Source organism: Ambystoma mexicanum, chromosome 13 (genome assembly GCF_040938575.1).
Source record: "Ambystoma mexicanum isolate Mex_15411 chromosome 13, UKY_AmexF1_1, whole genome shotgun sequence".
Taxonomy (NCBI): domain Eukaryota; kingdom Metazoa; phylum Chordata; class Amphibia; order Caudata; family Ambystomatidae; genus Ambystoma; species Ambystoma mexicanum.
The window spans coordinates 41,274,079-41,293,012 of NC_090938.1; the positions used below are offsets into that span (position 1 = coordinate 41,274,079).

The window sequence follows — 18,934 nt, forward strand, 5'->3', positions numbered from 1 at the left end:
ATGCAGTGCTTCTGGGTTGGGTTAGTAAGGGATGCAGTGTTTCTGGGTTGGGATAGGAAGGGAGGCAGTGCTTCTGGGTTGGGTTAGGAAGGGGTGCAGTGCTTCTGTATTGGGTTGGGTAGAGATGCGGTGCTTTTGGGTTGGGTTAGGAAGGGATACAGTGATTTGGGTTGGGTTAGGAAGGGAAGCAATACCTCTGTGTTGGGTTAGGAAGGGATGCAGTGCTTTGGGGTTGGGTTAGGAAGGGATGCAGTGCTTCTGTGTTGGGTTAGGAAGGTGTGCAGTGTTTCTGTGTAGGGTCAGGAAGCAATGCAGTGCTTCTGTGTTGCATTAGGAAGGGGTGCAATGCTTCTGGGTTGGATTAGGAAGGGATTCAGTGCTTCTTGGTTATGTTAGGAAGGGATTCAGTGCTTCCTGGTTGGGTTAGGAAGGGATGCAGTGCTTCGGGGTTGGTTTAGGGAGGGATGCAGTTCTTCTGTGTTGGGTTAGGAAGGTATGCAGTGCTTCTGTGTTTGGCCAAGAAGGGATGCAGTGCTCCTGGGTTGACTTAGGAAGGATGCAGTTCTTCTGGGTTGGGTAAGGAATGGATGCAGTGCTTCTGTGTTGGGTTAGGAAGGTATACAGTGCTCCCGTGTTTGGCCAGGAAGGGATGCAGCGCTTCTGTGTTGGGTTATGAAGGGATGCAGTGCTTCTGGGTTGGGGTAGGAAGGGATTCAATGCTTCCTGGTTGGGTTGGGAAGGGATGCAGTGCTTCTGGGTTGGGTTAGGAAGGGGTGCATTGCTTCAGGGCTGGGTTACGAAGGGGTGCAGTGCTTCTTGGTTGGGTTAGGAAGGGATGCAGTGCTTTTGGGTTGGGTTAGGAAGGGATTCAGTGCTTCTTGGTTGCGTTAGGAAGGGATGCAGTGCTTCTGGGTTGGGTTAGTAAGGATGCAGTGTTTCTGGGTTGGGATAGGAAGGGAGGCAGTGCTTCTTGGTTGGGTTAGGAAGGGGTGCAGTGCTTTTGGGTTGGGTTAGGAAGGGATTCAGTGCTTCTTCGTTGGTTTAGGAAGGGATGCAGTGCTTCTGGGTTGGGTTAGTAAGGATGCAGTGTTTCTGGGTTGGGATAGGAAGGGAGGCAGTGCTTCTCGGTTGGGTTAGGAAGGGGTGCAGTGCTTTTGGGTTGGGTTAGGAAGGGATTCAGTGCTTCTTGGTTGGGTTAGGAAGGGATGCAGTGCTTCTGGGTTGGGTTAGTAAGGGATGCAGTGTTTCTGGGTTGGGGTGGGAAGGGAGGCTGTGCTTCTGGGTTGGGTTAGGAAGGGGTGCAGTGTTTCTGTGTTGGGTTAGGTAAAGATGCAGTGCTTTTGGGTTGGGTTAGGAAGGGATACGGTGATTCTGGGTTGGGTCAGGGATGTCATTTCACCAAAATGCCAGGGGTAGCGGAAGTGACATCACATGACCTTTGAACTCTGATGGCATCATAGGAAGTGATATAATTTGACCCCCCACCTCAAAGTGACATCACGAGAAGCGATGGAACACAACCTTTCACCCCTTGACTAAACAGGAAGGGACATGACATATTGTTCCTAAGTATACTACGAGAAATATGGTTGCAATATCACTATAATGTTATATACATTTCATAGAAGAATGGATCACTATACATATCGTTAATATCAGTGCGTATAGGCCCATATTACCAAATTACTGTGAATGCAAGCAGACGTTCCAAGTCTAATGAGAATGATATGTTATTATATAGCACTTACGCTTAAGCGCTTATACATACAATATCACCCAACCTGTGTTGGTTCTCATTTACCAACCCCAGGAGGGTCAAATTCTGAGTTGAGGTGTTTACGAACAGGCTAAATCAGTGACTCACCACCTGAAGTGTGCCTGGAAATAAACCGTTATGAGTCTGCCAATTATTGGATAGAATTCCAGAAAGACTAATTATGTGTTATTCCTATTCTTTCTTTATTTAGCGTCACTGCTCAAAGTGATACACTTGTGGAACCCTGTTTTTTTTCAGAGGCCTGATCAAGAAAGTAGGCCACTCCAAAAATAAAGAGACACATGAAACTGGCCACAGCCCATGAGCTTACATTTAAAAAAATTAAAAATAGTAAAAAATATAAAAATTACTATTTTTTCTTTCTAGGGGTAGCAAGGGAGACCCCAGGGGTAGCAAGGGAGATCTCAGGGGTCGCAATTGCGACCCCTGGCGACCCCCAAATGACGTCCCTGGGTTGGGTTAGGAAGGGAAGCAGTACTTCTGTGTTGGGTTAGGAAGGGATGCAGTGCTTTGGGGTTGGGTTAGGAAGGGATGCAGTTCTTCTGTGTTGGGTTAGGAAGGTGTGCAGTGTTTCTGTGTTGGGTCAGGAAGCAATGCAGTGCTTCTGTGTTGCATTAGGAAGGGGTGCAATGCTTCTGGGTTGGGTTAGGAAGGGATTCAGTGCTTCTTGGTTGAGTTAGGAAGGGATTTGGTGCTTCTTGGTTGGGTTAGGAAGGGATACAGTCCATCTGAGTTGGGTTAGGAGGGGATGCAGTGCTTCTGGGTTGGTTTAGGGAGGGATGCAGTGCTTCTGGGTTGGGTTAGGAAGGTATGTAGTGCTTCTGTGTTTGGCCAGGATGGGATGCAGTGCTCCTGGGTTGACATAGGAAGGATGCAGTTCTTCTGGGTTGGATTAGGAAGGGATGTGGTGCTTCTGGGTTGTGTTAGGAAGGGATGAAGTGCTTTTGTGTTGGGTTAGGAAGTGATGCAGTGCTTGTGGGTTGAGTTAGGGGGGATGCAGTGCTTGTGGGTTGGGTTAGGGGGAATGCAGTGCTTCTGGGATGGGTTACGAAGGGATGCAGTGCTGCTGGGTTGGGTTAGGAAGGGAGGCAGTACTTCTAGGTTGGGTTAGAAAGGGATGAAGTGCTTCTAGGTTGGGTTAGGAAGGGATGCAGTGCTTCTGGGTTGGGGTAGAAAGGGACGCACTGCTTCTGTGTTGGGTTAAGAAGGGATGCAGTGTTTCTGTGTTGGGCCAGGAAGGGATGCAGTACTTCTGTATTGGGCCAGGAAGGTATGCAGTGCTTCTGTGTTTGGATAGGAAGGGAAGCAGTACTTCTGGGTTGGGTTAGGAAGGGATGCGGTGCTTCTGGGTTGTGTTAGGAAGGGATGAAGTGCTTTTGTGTTGGGTTAGGAAGTGATGCAGTGCTTGTGGGTTGAGTTAGGGGGGATGCAGTGCTTGTGGGTTGGGTTAGGGGGAATGCAGTGCTTCTGGGATGGGTTACGAAGGGATGCAGTGCTGCTGGGTTGGGTTAGGAAGGGAGGCAGTACTTCTAGGTTGGGTTAGAAAGGGATGAAGTGCTTCTAGGTTGGGTTAGGAAGGGATGCAGTGCTTCTGGGTTGGGGTAGAAAGGGACGCACTGCTTCTGTGTTGGGTTAGGAAGGGATGCAGTGTTTCTGTGTTGGGCCAGGAAGGGATGCAGTACTTCTGTATTGGGCCAGGAAGGTATGCAGTGCTTCTGTGTTTGGATAGGAAGGCAAGCAGTACTTCTGTGTTGGGTTAGGAAGGGATGCGGTGCTTCTGGGTTGGGTTAGGAATGGATGCAGTGCTTCTGGTTTGGGTTAGGAAGTGATGCAGTGCTTCTGTGTTGGGTTAGGAGGGGATGCAGTGCTTCTGTGTTGGGTTAGGAAGGGATGCAGTGCTTCTGGGTTGGGTTGGGTTGGGTTGGTGTTAGGAAGGAAGCAGTGCTTCCAGGTTGGGTTAGGAACGATGAAGGGTTTCTTGGTTGGGTTAGGAAGGGATGCAGTACTTCTGTGTTGGGTTAGGAAGGATGCAGTGCTTCTTGGTTGGGTTACGAAGGGATGCAGTACTTCTGGGTTGGGTTAGGGAGGGATGCAGTGCTTCTGCTTTTGGTTAGTAAGGGATGCAGTGCTTCTGCGTTGGGTTAGGAAGGGATGCAGTGCTTCTGCGTTGGGTTAGGAAGGGATACAGTGCTTATGGGTTGGGTTAGGAAGGGATGGAGTGTTTCTGGGTTGGGTTAGGAAGAGCTTCAATAGAAAGTGACACAGTGAGAGAAGAGTTGCAGCAGGAGAAGATCCAACAGGAAGCAATAGCATATTTTGGGCAGTTGGACTTCTAGTTTGTGTTACATACTCCAATTATTTACTGTATTTTTGCATCATGAGTCACTTACATCCTTGTAATGTCTTCTCCGTTTTGTACCCAAGACTCTCTCAAACTTGCCTTGGTGTTTTCTCCTTTTTAAGCTAAAGCTGTTACTTCTCTTCACAGGAGCGAATCAGTGTCAAGAACGGGGAAATACGCTTCTCAAAACTGACCCTGCAGGAGTCTGGGATGTACCAGTGCATCGCTGAGAACAAGCACGGAATCATATACAGCAGTGCAGAGCTTGCAGTGCAGGGTAAGAAGTGCCAAGAAGCCTGCGCCTGGGAAAGGGAGCACGCAGGGCAGAGAACTGGCAGAGCACAGGGGCAGGACCCAGGGTCTGTTAGAGCACGAGAAGGGGGTGCAATGGAAGCGAAGCCTCAGCGATGGGAGAAAGGCCTGGTACAGGGCACTAGGACAGGAGGTAGGGACTGGTAGAGCAGGAGAAGGGATCGCAATGGAAGGGAGTCCTTGGCGTGGGAGAAAGGCCTTGTACAGGGCACTCGGACAGGAGGCAGGGACTGGTAGAGCACAAGAAGGGGGTGCAATGGAAGCGAGGCCTCGGCGATGGGAGAAAGGCCTGGTACAGGGCACTAGGGCAGGACGCAGGGACTGGTAGAGCACAAGAAGGGGGTGCAATGGAAGCGAGGCCTCGGCGATGGGAGAAAGGCCTGGTACGGGGCACTAGGGCAGGACGCAGGGACTGGTAGAGCACGCGAAGGGGTGCAATGGAAGCGAGGCCTCGGCGATGGAAGAAAGGCCTGGTACAGGGCACTAGGACAGGACGCAGGGACTGGTAGAGCACGAGGAGGGGGCGCAATAGCAGTGTGGCCTCGGCGATGGGAGAAAGGCCTGGTACAGGGCACTAGGACAGGAGGTAGGGACTGGTAGAGCACGAGAAGGGGGCGCAATGGAAGCGAGGCCTCGTCGATGGGAGAAAGGCCTGGTACAGGCCACTAGGGCAGGAGGCAGGGACTGGTAGAGCACGAGAAGGGGGCGCAATGGAAGCGAGGCCTCGGCGATGGGAGAAAGGCCTGGTACAGGGCACTAGGGCAGGACGCAGGGACTGGTAGAGCACGAGAAGGGGGCGCAATGGAAGCGAGGTCTCGGCGATGGAAGAAAGGCCTGGTACAGGGCACTAGGACAGGAGGCAGGGACTGGTAGAGCACGAGAAGGGGGCGCAATGGAAGCGAGGCCTCGGCGATGGGAGAAAGGCCTGGTACAGGGCACTAGGACAGGACGCAGGGACTGGTAGAGCACGAGAAGGGGCGCAATGGCAGTGTTGGCTCGGCGATGGGAGAAAGGCCTGGTACAGGGCACTAGGACAGGACGCAGGGACTGGTAGAGCACGAGAACGGGGCGCAATGGAAGCGAGGCCTCGGCGATGGGAGAAAGGCCTGGCACAGGGCACTAGGACAGGACGCAGGGACTGGTAGAGCACGAGAAGGGGGTGCAATGGAAGCGAGGCCTCGGCGATGGGAGAAAGGCCTGGTACAGGGCACTACGACAGGACGCAGGGACGTCAACACGCAAAGTGACATATAGATGATGTGTCACTCCTGTAAAGGCGTTCATTAAATATATTTTTGATTTTTCCTTCCTCGGGTTTGTCCTTGTGAGGGTGTTTTGCCATGAGGGTCAGTGTGGGCCACTCTAGGTTTCATTGTTTTTAAATCATAGATATTTGATGGACATGCCTCAGTTATTGTCTAAGGTGCTTCTGTGAGAAGTTCCTCCTCTTGAATAAGTCTCCCTTTCTGAACACTACAGGGGTGCTCGTGTCCTGACTGCTCGGCTCCAGCTGAGTAGCATGTGCTGCGACCTGCCCGCTGGATTCTGCGCCTCTCCATAAGCGGGTCTATAGCTCAGTGGGCTAATGCACCCGCTACAGGGATCTTTGATTGACCTCCTGGTCAGGGGTTTGAATCCCAGGCAGTCCACTTTATCCTTTCGAGGTTGGTGAAAGGAGTACCATTGAGTTGGGAAACAATAAGCATCTCCTATCAGGGCCAAGATGCCTCGGTCAGGTCAACATGTACTCAATCCGCACACCTGTTATGTTACGGAGCCAACATCTTTTCTTGTTATGTTAGGAGTACTTACAGTGCGCACTTTCGCCCGAGGGCATCTTGGCACGAGGAAAAGAAGAAATACCGGCCCCAGCTGTGGCCCTAAAACAGAAAGGTTTTCAGCGCCCTTCTTAATTGAAGATAATCACGTTAAGTGTTTTACAAATCACAAGCCCCACAGTGCACGCCTGTACCTCTCAACTCACACATTTCTAGCTGGTCTCACCCACCATGGAGTCATTTCACTCACCCACTAAGCCGCTTACCCGGCCATACACCTTAATAGACTCTGACCGGCTAAAAACACAGGCCCTCATTACGAGTGTGGCAGTGACTTTGGCAATCATTCTGCTGGAAGAAATTACCATGAACGCCGTGTTGTTCAGCAGAATTACCGACAGCTGTTGCGCGCACCAACCATCGCCGTTAACGGTAATTCCGTCCAGCCGAACTAGTGCCGAGAAATGGTAGAGAGGTGCATGCCTCTGTAATCCCATGTTCTACAAAACGAAGGTACTTCCGCCTTTCCAAGAGTAAGAAAGCAAAAGGCCAATCGTTGAATCCGTTCTTATTTGCACCCGAGTTTATTTCGTCACAGAGGCCAGTCGCCTTTTCGCCACATGAGCCCCCGTATCCTGATCCAACAGCACTAAAAACAAAAATGGCGCTCACGTGTGTAGCAGGGTGGGTCCCACTCGAGCCAGACTAATGGGTCGCCCCTGTGGTTATCCCCAACCAGGAGTAGCGAAGGAGACGAAAATATCATTTAAAAATCGCAGGGATTTTTGGGTTATTTGACAGACCAATGGGTTGACAGCTACAGGTGACACTTGGACAAAACAAGATGCAATTCCCTAAAATGACCTCTAGGGGGCAGGATTATGTACTGTGTGTAAATCTGTATTAAATATTGAAATAGAAAACCACTGCTGTGATAGGCAAGGGACGTTTCCTTTTTACTTTCTTCTAACTTGAAATGCCCTGAGATCTTGTGAGAAAGTCCTGAGTTTAAATACTCCTGTATGTGCCTTGAATGATTTAAGCCCACCCCCCCCCCTCCACCACATCCCCCAGAACTTCTGAAAAATGTAAGCCTATCCTACCATAGGGGCAGATCCATGTGTTTCAAAGTGTCTGTATGGCCTGCTTCTGTCCTGAATCCTTACGAGGGTGTTGAGGCAGCTCAAGGCAAGGGTGTTAAGCCCCCATGCTCTCCTTTTAGTTCGGGTCAGTTTTTCTGAGCACAGAAATGCAGTGCACATGTGGGGATGGCCAGGCCATCACTGTGCAGTTCTAGGGTCTGGCCACGCTTAGAATCGCTGGTGTTGAGGCCCTTCCTGCAGCTTCACCTCAACTCTCTGCTCTTTCCAGCTCTGGCTCCGGATTTCCGTCTCAACCCGGTGAAGCGGCTGATTCCGGCGGCACGAGGTGGCGAGGTTAGGATTCCGTGCCAGCCGAGAGCCGCACCCAGCCCCATCGTCTTCTGGAGCAAAGGGACGGAGCTGCTGGTCAACAACACCAGGTAGGTGCCAGGGGGAGTGTCAGGGCCACTGGGCCAAGATGGACACTGTGGGGTTGAGAGAGTGATGAGCACTGAGTTGTGTGATAACTTCCTGGGCTTCAGTCGTGCTTGACCTGGTGGTGGATGTACCGGTTGCAAATATTATCATTCTTGGCCTGAGTGCAGTTCTTTGTCAACCCTGGGGAGGAGCTCCTGCAAAGCCCCGCCTATGAGCTCCTCGTCCCATGTGTTGCTAGGTCTGGAAAAGATCCGGGGCTACGCTAATGTCGAGACTCGCGGGATTCGGCACTAGCTAGCCTTTTGGTTGTAGCCCCTGAGCTTCTATCCGGGGCTATAGCCCGCTCAGCCCCCCCCACCCCCCCGCAGCAATGCCTCTGCATCTAGTAAGTGAGGTGTGAGCCCTCTTCTGTACCCAGTAGGAGCCCAGTGTTTCACGCAGTCTGCTTGTCTGTCTCCGCAGAGTGTCCATCATGCTGGACGGCACGCTGATCATCCGCAACATTAGCCGCTCCGACGAAGGCAAATACACCTGCTTTGCGGAGAACCTGATGGGCAAAGCCAACAGCACCGGGACCCTGTCCGTGCGAGGTAAGGGGCGCGAGCGCCAGAATCTCCAAGAAGACAGACCAACACATGCTTCCCATCATGGCAAACTTCTGAAGCCCCCTCGCCTGTAGACCACCGGCAGGCCTCCAAAAAACTCTGCTGAGTGGTACATCACTGTATAACAGTGCGCTATTACTAATGCACCCTTCCTGGCAAGCCACCTTGCCCGCGCGCATTGGGTTCAAGCAAAAATGCAAGGCGGTAATATACAACATATTTATTTGCTTACTGGATCCACTAAACAGACACAAATAAAATGTAACGTTTTTGTTTATTTGTGTTGCTTGCACAGCACTCACCATCTAATGGCAGATTTGAAGCGCTTGAGCTAGAAGAGGGGTCAGGGAATAAGAAAGAAGCAGATAAAACAACGAGGCCCCCAGGAGCCTACACCCCCTAATCACATGAACTCCTCGGTATCCTTAACTTGGTCTTTTTCTTGAAGCGTAGAGGGTCTGGACAGTTCCGTTAACTGGTAGCCAATGGAAAGCTTTCAGTCTGGTTTGATTGCCTGATCCTTCCCATGAGTACGAAAATTGACGATTTATGAAACCCCCCAGTGCGAAGAGGACGGATTTATGTGTCCATTTCCTCTAGAGTGAGAAGAATTAAGTTGGGTAAAGGACAGGCAGGTGAATTGGCACTCTTCGCTGTTGTTGTGTCGCGCCTCGCCGTGCTCCTCCAAGATTACAGCGGATCAGCTCTTTTTGTTCCCGACTTATTCGTGCAAGGTATTGCCAAATCCGTGCTCGAGTCAATGTACATGCGCTTGGCCAACGCTATTGGATCACTCCTTGAGGATATTGAATAACCGAGCAGAGCTGCTGCTGCTGTCTCAGGTCCCTTGTGCAAAGCACTCTTCTCGGCGTCCTGTATCTGTACTTCGAGGACTCTTTCGATGTGTCTGGAATAGCAATGTGTCTAAGGGAGGCTTGGAGCATGATCCAAGCCGATTTCAACCTGCAGCCTGGGCTTTTTATAACTCGCAGCTTGCTTGAGTACAGTACAGTCCACTTTAATTACTGTCTTTCGGAACCTCAGGGTTTGCGGTTCTAGAGTATTGCAAGTGTGATTAACAGGACTGTCAAAATGATCTCAAGCTTTTGCTGGAGCGATAGCGCCGCATTCACTGGTCTTGGCGTTGAAGGAACAGCTCCAATGAGATCGATCTGGATTGCCGGCAATTTACGTGCATGTCGCAAATTGAGGTTAAACCCCTTAAGGACGAGTATGCTCGTGGTTTTTGCATAGACTTGCATAATAGCCTGGCAGACGAGTATGCTCGTGGTTTTTGCATAGACTTGCATAATAGCCTGTCAGTTAAGGATTTTTTAATCCAGGATTGTTTTGACTCCCTGAATTTGGACATGAGGCCTCCTCGTGCCCTCTTGTGTCATGGATGTTTCCTTCTTGTTGATCTCCCGGACGGGTTTTAGGTCTATACCGATCCTACAAGTGATGTCATCTGTCCACATATCTAAGTCCCACTGGAGGAGTCCAAGTTCAGTCCTTAAAAGTGAAATCCACTCCGGTTTTTCGAGTTATCCACGTAAAATAAACTGAATACAGAGAATTTGAATGGTGCTACCTACATGGTCGGTGGCGATCGAGAAAAGGTGGACTGGCTTGAGCGGGAATGTTGAAGGACTGGTGAGAAAAACCTAGGGTCTATAGACATTGTGCTGTAAGACCTACAGCAATCATGGTTTTAACGATAGCACAGGGGATTACACATCTCGAGATCCGGCCAGCGCTGGCGCGAAGAAAAAAAAGACTCACACAAGCAAACTGGAACTTCCTCTGGTGACCCCATGGGAGAGGTCACAAGAGGAAGTTGCAGTCCTCAGCCATGACTCGATTTATTTATGCAATGTTTGTCGGATACATGGAGCCGGATTATTTATTTATTCATGCAATGTTTGCCGGAAATTTATATCTGACAAACGTTGCATAAATAAATAAATATACAGGTATCCAACAAACATTGCATGAATAAATACCCCTATTAACATCACACACGATTGAAGGGAGATGCAGGAGCTGTTCTGGGTGGGATTCAAGTAAAAGAAAACGTTGCTTATGACGAACAGAAATCACCCTGTTTGCATAGTACGCAAGGGGGATTTATTAAAAATAAAATGGGATGCAAATTGTGCATTTTAAAGAATATTTACTCGGCAACACTGGCCAAAACTATTATGCTCACAGTGAAGTAACTCATCACCAGTGCCATGGAAGTGGTTTAAAGTGGAATTGATCTATAGTTTGGAAAAGAAGCAGCACGAAAGAAATAGCGCCGCTTTAAACTATTATTTGGCACATTTCCTTTGATCGGAGGGCAACTGCCAGCTGCGCCCGCCCAAACCCTGCCTCCTCTGACCCCCACCCATCTCTGCCCCCACCTCGGACCCACCCATTTTTTTTCCATTTCTACTACTGCCAATACAGAAAGACATAGTCAATGCCCACTGCCATGTACGCGCATGGCGGTGGCGTCCCACTGAATCCCTATGAGCTGCAGACGGAATCCCCAAGGAGTCTGCATGGCCATTCAATGGCTGCAGGGATGCAGTCCCATCTTCTGCACCGAGAATGGACTTGCACCCCAAGTCTGTGTGTGCAGAAAATGCGGCCAAAACTGGCCAGAGCGTAATTTTTTGTTTGGGCGCTTTTCTCCACCCGGATATTAGAGTCCGGCCCCGTTTCTGGGGCATTCTAAGTGAACGGATGTACACATGGGGAAACTTGGGGCAATGCCAGCTAACGAGGCAGAAATTCGCAAAATCTGCCAACTTCGCCAGTTTCATCTTCCCGAAGTAGAGGCAAACGCACCAGGAAGAAGACACTCTTCCATGCATGACTGTGTGTGCGTTCTGTTACTGTGTTCACATGCGGCCAGTCCACATGTGTACGCAGGCACACAGAGGACCCCAATCACACTGTGACGATTCAAGCCCAGGGATGAATATCGGTTTCTAAACTATCAATCAGCCCCACACCTCTAGTACACCAGAAGGGATCCGAACAGATTAGAAACACAAGCCAATTATAAACCTCCTTGTCCAATTTTAGTAACGTGGACAGAGCGGCAGGCTCATCTCTGCAAGGTCGTGGATTGTGGTTAGTTGCAACACAGCGAAAGTAAAATTATTTCCCAAAAATAAAAGGGACTGTCCAGTCAAGGTTGTATACAGATATCTACTTTATTATTATTCAACAGACAGTTCTATCACACTACAAACTACAACCCACACTGTAACGGACCGCAGAGGACAGACAGTTTCATGAAGAAAAGGGATGCACGCTGGATACTGACAAGAGGATTGTCGGTAAAGCAATCCGTCCTAACTGTTCAAGGTTATTTGGTTTCAGCAGCTAGTGAGCAAGGGGTCGCAAATGTCACTAGGGGCCTTTGGACAAGGACCAGGGAGTCAGAACCACAATGTACCTGGTGCTTGAGATGTTCATGATGCCCGACAGCGTCGAGGCGATTCCAGTTCAAGAGGGGAGACAGCTGTGGGTATCAGGCGGCAGGCAGTTCGGCAAGCAAAGCTGGACAGATGGCTGCAGGCTGACCTACACAGCGGTTCAGGGTCAAGAACTGTTTTCTCTGTGCTGGTTGGCAGATCTGGAATGCTGTTCGAGGCGTGTCGGACGGCTTTAGTGATTGCAGCGTGACAACAGTCAGTGGTGCAGCGGTCGTGGTTTGAGGACTTGAATGCCTCAGAAATGTCCTTACAAGATGAACGATGGTTGATGCTTGTCGATGTGCTCCTCCTAGATTCTTCGCAGGGCTTGCATCGTCCTTTAAGGCAGATGTCCCAAAGCTGAGTAGAGTGTTTGCTGGCAACGGCCTTGTCGTTTGTTCAGGGACTCTCTGGCACCTCCCACCTAGGATGCTTGCTGGCAGAACCTAGCAGGGACACTGTGTGCAGGCTGGGTACCGGTTCTGGAGCTGCTGGACAGGTCCTCTGAGTCCAGTATCTCCCTCTGTTCCCTCCTGGGTGATGTTTAGGAGAGGGGTCTTGCTTCCCTCTTGGAAATCCTGGCCTTCCTTCACTGGCAGAAGCTGTAAGGTAGATTGTACCTTCAGCCATGGTCCAAATGAGTCCTTCTTACTCCTTTCGAAGTTGTCAGATGATCTGCCAAAAGAGGGGCTCAACCCTCTCTTAAAGCCAAATGGGCCCCAGTGATTAGTGCATGCTAAGCCTACCTTAATAAACCAATATTTGGTCCCCATCAACAATATTCTTTAATGTGTGAGGTCATAACCACAGTAGTACTTTGCAACAAGAAAGGTAAGGGGTGACAATATGTACTACTAAATTCCACCAATCTTCTTGTCTGTAGCTGATCAAAGTGTTTCTCTGGTTAATTGAGCTCTCGGTAGCTCCTGATCAAAGTGCAGGTCTCCCTTGAAGTTTGTGGCAAGAACAGACTTTCTGTCTCCATCAAATCACATACTTCTTCCTTCTGAAAGGTTGTTTCCTGCAGGGTTGCCTACTGTAAACAGCTGTCCCAGACATGCCATTCACTGCCCTTCATACAGAGGGGTGGGAGCTAGCTTCAAGCTGACATATTTCATACCCAAAGGTGTTAGTTTCCTGTCCCTTATGTTAGTTCTATGATATGCCACTTCTCAGGCCTGCTTTCATTTAACTCTCATCAGTATGTGCTGCCACCACACATAACTTTGACAATAGAACAGCGCGGATCCAGGGGGACTGTGATGTATAATTAGGATTGTGTTGCCTTCCGCCTTCCTGAGATGCTTTGATGTACCCATGGCTGTCACATTCCAGCTAAATGTGACAGGGAGGACTGTGCCTGTAGACTGTGTCCCCCCCCTGGAGTACACTTGACTATGTGTTTGTTGTGCGGCGAGCATAGGATTATGTGGGCAGATTAGCCCCACCCATTTTCTGAGGTTGATCTCCCATCATGCCATTTCTTACAAAATTTCAAAAAAGCCCTGGCGAGCGCACACTCCCCGTGCAGATGGTTGAATTACTCACACACATACACAGAAGTAAACAGGATCCTTCAGCAACACTCCTCCCCACCCCCCAAACTGGCACACACTCCAGCACCACACTTGAAGCAGCCTGCAAACCAGGCCCCTGCACAAAACACTCTCCACTGACCTCTCTCCCACAGCTGTATGCAACACTGCAGCAGAAATTTAGTATTTTTTCCAAGCAGAATCACTACCACAACCCCTATGCATGTAACCTCAACAAACAGAACTGGAACCATGTCATCAGTACTATGAACCCTATGGATTTATCCTCAACAACGAGCACTGGGTCTATGCCGTCAGCACAAACCCTGAGGGTTTATCTTGACAAGGAAAACTGGGTATAGATCGTCAGCATGATAAACCCTGAGGATTTATTCTTAACAAAAAGCACTAAGTTGAGGTCGTCAATATGATAAACCCTAAGTATCTATCCTCGACAAAAAGCACTGGGTCAAAATATTCACTATGATAAACCTTAGGATATATCCGTAACAAAGAAAACTGGGTCTAGGCCACCACTACAAGAAACCCTAAGGATTTATCCTTGACAAGGGACACAAGGACGTCAATATGATAAACCCTAAGGATTTATCCTCGACAAAGAGGCGTCAATCTATATCCTCGCTATGATAAACCTTAGGATTTATCCTTGTCCCAAAACGCACTGGGCATCATCACATTAAACCTAAGGATTTATCCTTAACAGAGCACTAGGAATAGCTCTTCAGCATGATACATCCAAGGGCTTTACCCTCAACAAAGACAATTCTTTCTAGGTCATCACCACATTAAATCCAAGCACTGAGTCTACGTCATCACTATGATAAGCCTTAAGATTTATCCTAGCCAAAGAGGTCTGGCTATAGTTTGTCAACATGATACACTCTAAGGATGTACCCCCAAAAGAGGGTGGGAGCTAGGCCATCACTATATTAAACCCTAATGATTTACATAGACCCAGAGGACTGGGTCTAGGTTATCAGTGTGATAAGCCCCAAGGAGCTATCATTGACAAAGAGGACTAGGGCCAGGCAGTCACTGTGATAATCCCTAAGAATGTATCTGAGACAGAAAAGACTGCGCATGCCATCACTACAATAGCCCCTAAGAATGTATCAAAGAAAGGGGGTACCATGGGCAAACTGTCATGAATTAGATATTTTCATCACCTTTGCCTTGCTCTTTAGATGCCACTAAAATCACCCTGGCCCCCACCAACGCAGACATCAACATGGGAGACAACGTAACATTGCAGTGTCATGCGTCACATGATCCCACCATGGACCTGTCCTTCACCTGGTCCCTGCAAGGCCTCCCCATCGACGCGGAGAAGGCATCAGGGCACTACCTGACAACTACAACAGTAAGTACCGGTGGGTCTGGGGATCCACGATAATAACTACACGTGTGCCACCACTTCATGTGCCACCCACTGCCAGACCAATTCTTAGGAGAAAGACCCTCCTCTCCTGGTCACCTGCAGTCTGGGCCTGAGAAAGCCTGGAGCACTTAAGAGTTAGTGCAAATATGCACAATTGGTGCACCACCCTCTGCTGGACCAGATAATGTATCCAGACTACACACCTTTTTCTGAGCAGGCTTATGTATGAGGCTTTGAAACAGCAACATCACTCAAGTGTTAAACATAATAGTTTGAAAGTGCTACTGTGTGAAGTATACTGACAGTGTGTTAGTGTACCATTGAGATATTTTCTGAATTTGTGATATTTCTTCATTGTCATATACTCTGACTTCGTGACAGTGCTAGTGTGAGAGATGCTGACTTTGTGACTGTAAGCGTGTTCCAGTGTCAGCTTTACTGATTGTGATGGAGTACTCCATTGTGTGATACACGGGTTGTGTGAGAATGCGCCAGTGTCAGGTATACTAACTCTGTGGCAATAAAAGTGTTCCAGGGTGAGATATACTGGCTGTGATGCAGAGTGTTCCAGTGTGTGATATACTGGCCGTGTGACAGTGCGAGTGCTTCAATGCCAAGGCTGGCATGTGTGGCCTGGCCACTCCCCTTGTATCAACACAAAATCTCTTCTGACCCTAATGTTTCCTTTCCACATGCACAGAATGAGGCCATTGGTGATCTGACTGTGGTCCACGCCCAGCTGAAGCATGCTGGCAAATACACCTGCACGGCCCAGACCGTTGTGGATAGCACCTCAGAGTCTGCGATCCTGATTGTGAGAGGTAACCATTTAGCCTTCCTCATCCAGGGGTGCTCTGTTATCTGCACCAACATCTTGATTCAGCCAAATAACTTATGTTTGGAAATAGCAAGAGTAAGAAGCTTGGGAAGGGTTTAGCGATTATTTGCATTTAAGTGGACAGGAGGTCTATGCAGAAAAACAACCCATGGAAACTTTCTCCCCATCTATATCCATAGAAGAAGGCACTCCAGTGTTTGTTTATGAAGAAAAGGTTGGGCAGTGTTCTTTCATGTGTCTGCATTTAAGGCACCATAGAAAAAATATGGATTGCGATCATTATCCTCTAATTCATAAAGATAAATCTTGCGGCGGGCCTATTTTCTGTTTACGTTTGCCGGAGCTTTTGACACGCATATGAGGATCCTTTAAATAAAATTGTTTGTATACATTTCCCTTGTAGAATTTACTATTTTAAAATCTATTTTATAAATGAAGCAACACCTCTGTAAAGAGTACGGTGTAAGAGGTTCTTCTTTTGTGGTTGCAGGTCCTCCCGGTCCCCCAGGAGGCGTGGTGGTCCGGGATATCGGGGAGACCACAATGCGGCTCAGCTGGAGTCATGGGTCTGACAACCACAGCCCCATCGCCAAGTACAGCATCCAGTACCGCAGCATTTTGGCCAACCACTGGAAACCAGCACGCACCAGTAAGACTTCCCCGGAAGATTCATCTGACAGCAGAGATTTTTTCAAGACTTCCCTCTGTGCTTTGCCTGTTTCCCAGTATAGTACTATAGACTATATATCAAGAGCAGTGTTTCCTCTTTATAGTGGTATCCTTCGCGTGTTTAGGGGTTCACTGTTTAACCCAGGGCCTCCTTCTCCCGGCCCCTTCCTCCTTCCATCAGGTCCTCCCTGGGAAGTCTTTTCACTATGTTCATTCTCGACTCATTATATTTTTCAGATCCAGCAACCATCGAGGGCAACGCCGAGACGGCCGAGGTGATCAACCTCACCCCCTGGATGGACTATGAGTTTCGAGTGCTAGCCAGTAACATCCTCGGGGTGGGGGAGCCAAGCGGCCCATCCGCCAAAACACGCACCAAAGAAGCAGGTGGGAACAGAAGTCTGAGAAACACCCTCCTGTCGTCCTTATGCGCATTAATAAGATAAGAGAGAAAACACATCCCAGAACTACCAGTGTTTGACCACAAATATTTCTGTTTTTACTAACTGAATTACTGCATCTAGGATACACAATACTTCTGGAGTACTCTAATCTCTGGGCAGATAACATGAACAAAACACAGGCCCAAGACCCAAGAGACAATGTACCAGGGGTCTGCAACCTGTTGCTCTGCAGATGTTTTGCACTACAACTCCCATAATACCTCAACATTGACTATGCATTCTAGGGAGATGAAGTTGAAGTTTAACAATATCTGGAGAGCCAAGGATTGCAGAACTCCAGTGCAGCTAGCTCTGATCCCAATCCCGGGACCACAGGCATAGGCTGAAGCAACCACATTACGACCACAGATGTGATATGATACGTTATTTATAACATGCTTAATACCCAGAGGTTTCTAAGTGCAGACCCGGGTGCCGAACCTGTGGTGCTCCGTGTTGTCTTGCTTCTTAGGCGAGCATGGTGCCCCTGAGCTATCCTCCCAAGACCACTGACCAACATGATGTTTAGCCCTAAAGCAAAAACCAACACATGTTACGATACCTGGCGGGTGAGACCCCAAATTAAATAGAACCAGAAACGTTCAACCCAACGTGCTGCAAAGTTAGAACAGCCTCGTTGCAAAACAAAATTCCTGAGGAGCGAATGGGAACCCTCGTGCAAGCATTTCAGGTTTTGGGGCTTCCAGAATCCGACCTGCAATGGAGCACGATTAAAATATTAAAAGAAGGCAATCATGGAAAATGTATTACACAAGATATCACCCTACATTTTCGGCCCCTAAAAAAGACCAACAGACACTGGAACCGCAATATTTAATGATTCAACCAATGTCTCGAGAGAATCTATCGCTTCCTCAGGGAGAAACCAAGCACAGAAAGCGCTTACAGTATAGACAGCTTCTTATTCAATGATATTGATTATTTAATCATGAGACTGTTAATTACATGAAATAGTATTGATAGTCATCATTAGTCTTACAAATCAACATGTATCTTTCATAGTGAACGTGATCTAGTGGTTTTACAAACAAATAATGCCAAACTTTTCTAATAGTTGCATTCTACCATCATATTGTCAGTGATATACAAATACCCAAAACACAGCGGTGAGATCGCAGAGTGCGTACATGCGCCTGCTGCGGAGATCCTTGTGACGCAAGCACCGTGCAGGATTGAAAAGTAGAAGTAGGGATCTCACCCAAGACCCTGAATCCAATCCTCTGATTTGGCTCCAGTGCAACTGAAGGGACCAGAAAGCCTGTCACGCCAGAATAACATCAGACGCTTGCTTTTGCTTGTTTCACGTGTCTCGTTTTTATCCAGCACTAAAAATGATCTCCACTGAAATGTAGTAAACATGTTTTATTGATCCTTTTAAGGACAGAGGCAGGTGATGAAATTCAATTCACTACCGAGGGGGCTAGCGGGCTAGGGGGTCAGCATCAGGACAATGTGCCAACAACTTGCCAATGCCCCCAAAGGGTCACTTGATAGCCGAAAGTAAGATGTAGGGAGATGCTCCTCTCCAAAGCCTTTCATGTTTACAGAATCTGTATGTATGGGGTGTATAACATGTAACCTGGCTGAGGAGACCAGGGCGCTCTGTAGAAGTGTGCCCAGACCCAGGGGGTTACGTGTAGAGTGCGGGAGTAGCAGAGGAACTGGCCGGGGCAAGGGGGCTCCAGGGGGGGCGGATTCCTGAATGGAGAAGTTGGGTTGAGTGGAGCAATCAGTGATTGGCCAGAGTATCCAGAGAGAGGAGGGCGGGGCATCACAAAGGTATGCTGAACAAACAAGCAGACCACCCGGGGCACCAAGCTCAATATTAACCTTAGTGATGAATAAGAATACGGGGCAGCAGCTACTCCCTGAAAAGATAAGGGGTGCATGATTTGCGTTATGGTTTGCACGTGTGTATGTGAGGCACACATCTGTCCTTGCTACATACATTGGCACTGGTGTGCTGCAAAGAGGCAGGTGACCTTGTCTGTAGTGTGCCAGTGCATAAGGTGCGGCATGGCCCTGGGAGTACATTTGGTCTCACCTTGCGGCGTAAATTGTGGTATTACTATGCAAAGTACTGACAAACGCACTCTCTTTTTCCCGCTTCAGCTCCCACAGTCGCGCCGTCCGGGCTCAGCGGAGGGGGAGGCGCACCCAACGAGCTGATAATCACCTGGACGGTAAGTGTCGGGGTCTTACGCCGGATCGGGGGTCTGCTAGTCA

General features: G+C 48.9%; 1 protein-coding gene across 1 annotated transcript in view; it reads left to right on the plus strand.

The window, feature by feature from the left end:
• Positions 1–18,934, plus strand: part of CNTN2 (contactin 2) — a 185,222-nt gene that overhangs the window by 90,248 nt on the left and 76,040 nt on the right. The window contains exons 10-17 of the mRNA XM_069633133.1: positions 4,266–4,395; positions 7,580–7,730; positions 8,191–8,318; positions 14,544–14,719; positions 15,438–15,558; positions 16,066–16,224; positions 16,482–16,631; positions 18,821–18,891. Coding sequence (XP_069489234.1) covers positions 4,266–4,395; positions 7,580–7,730; positions 8,191–8,318; positions 14,544–14,719; positions 15,438–15,558; positions 16,066–16,224; positions 16,482–16,631; positions 18,821–18,891 — 1,086 coding nt within the window. The remainder of the gene's footprint in view (positions 1–4,265; positions 4,396–7,579; positions 7,731–8,190; positions 8,319–14,543; positions 14,720–15,437; positions 15,559–16,065; positions 16,225–16,481; positions 16,632–18,820; positions 18,892–18,934) is intronic.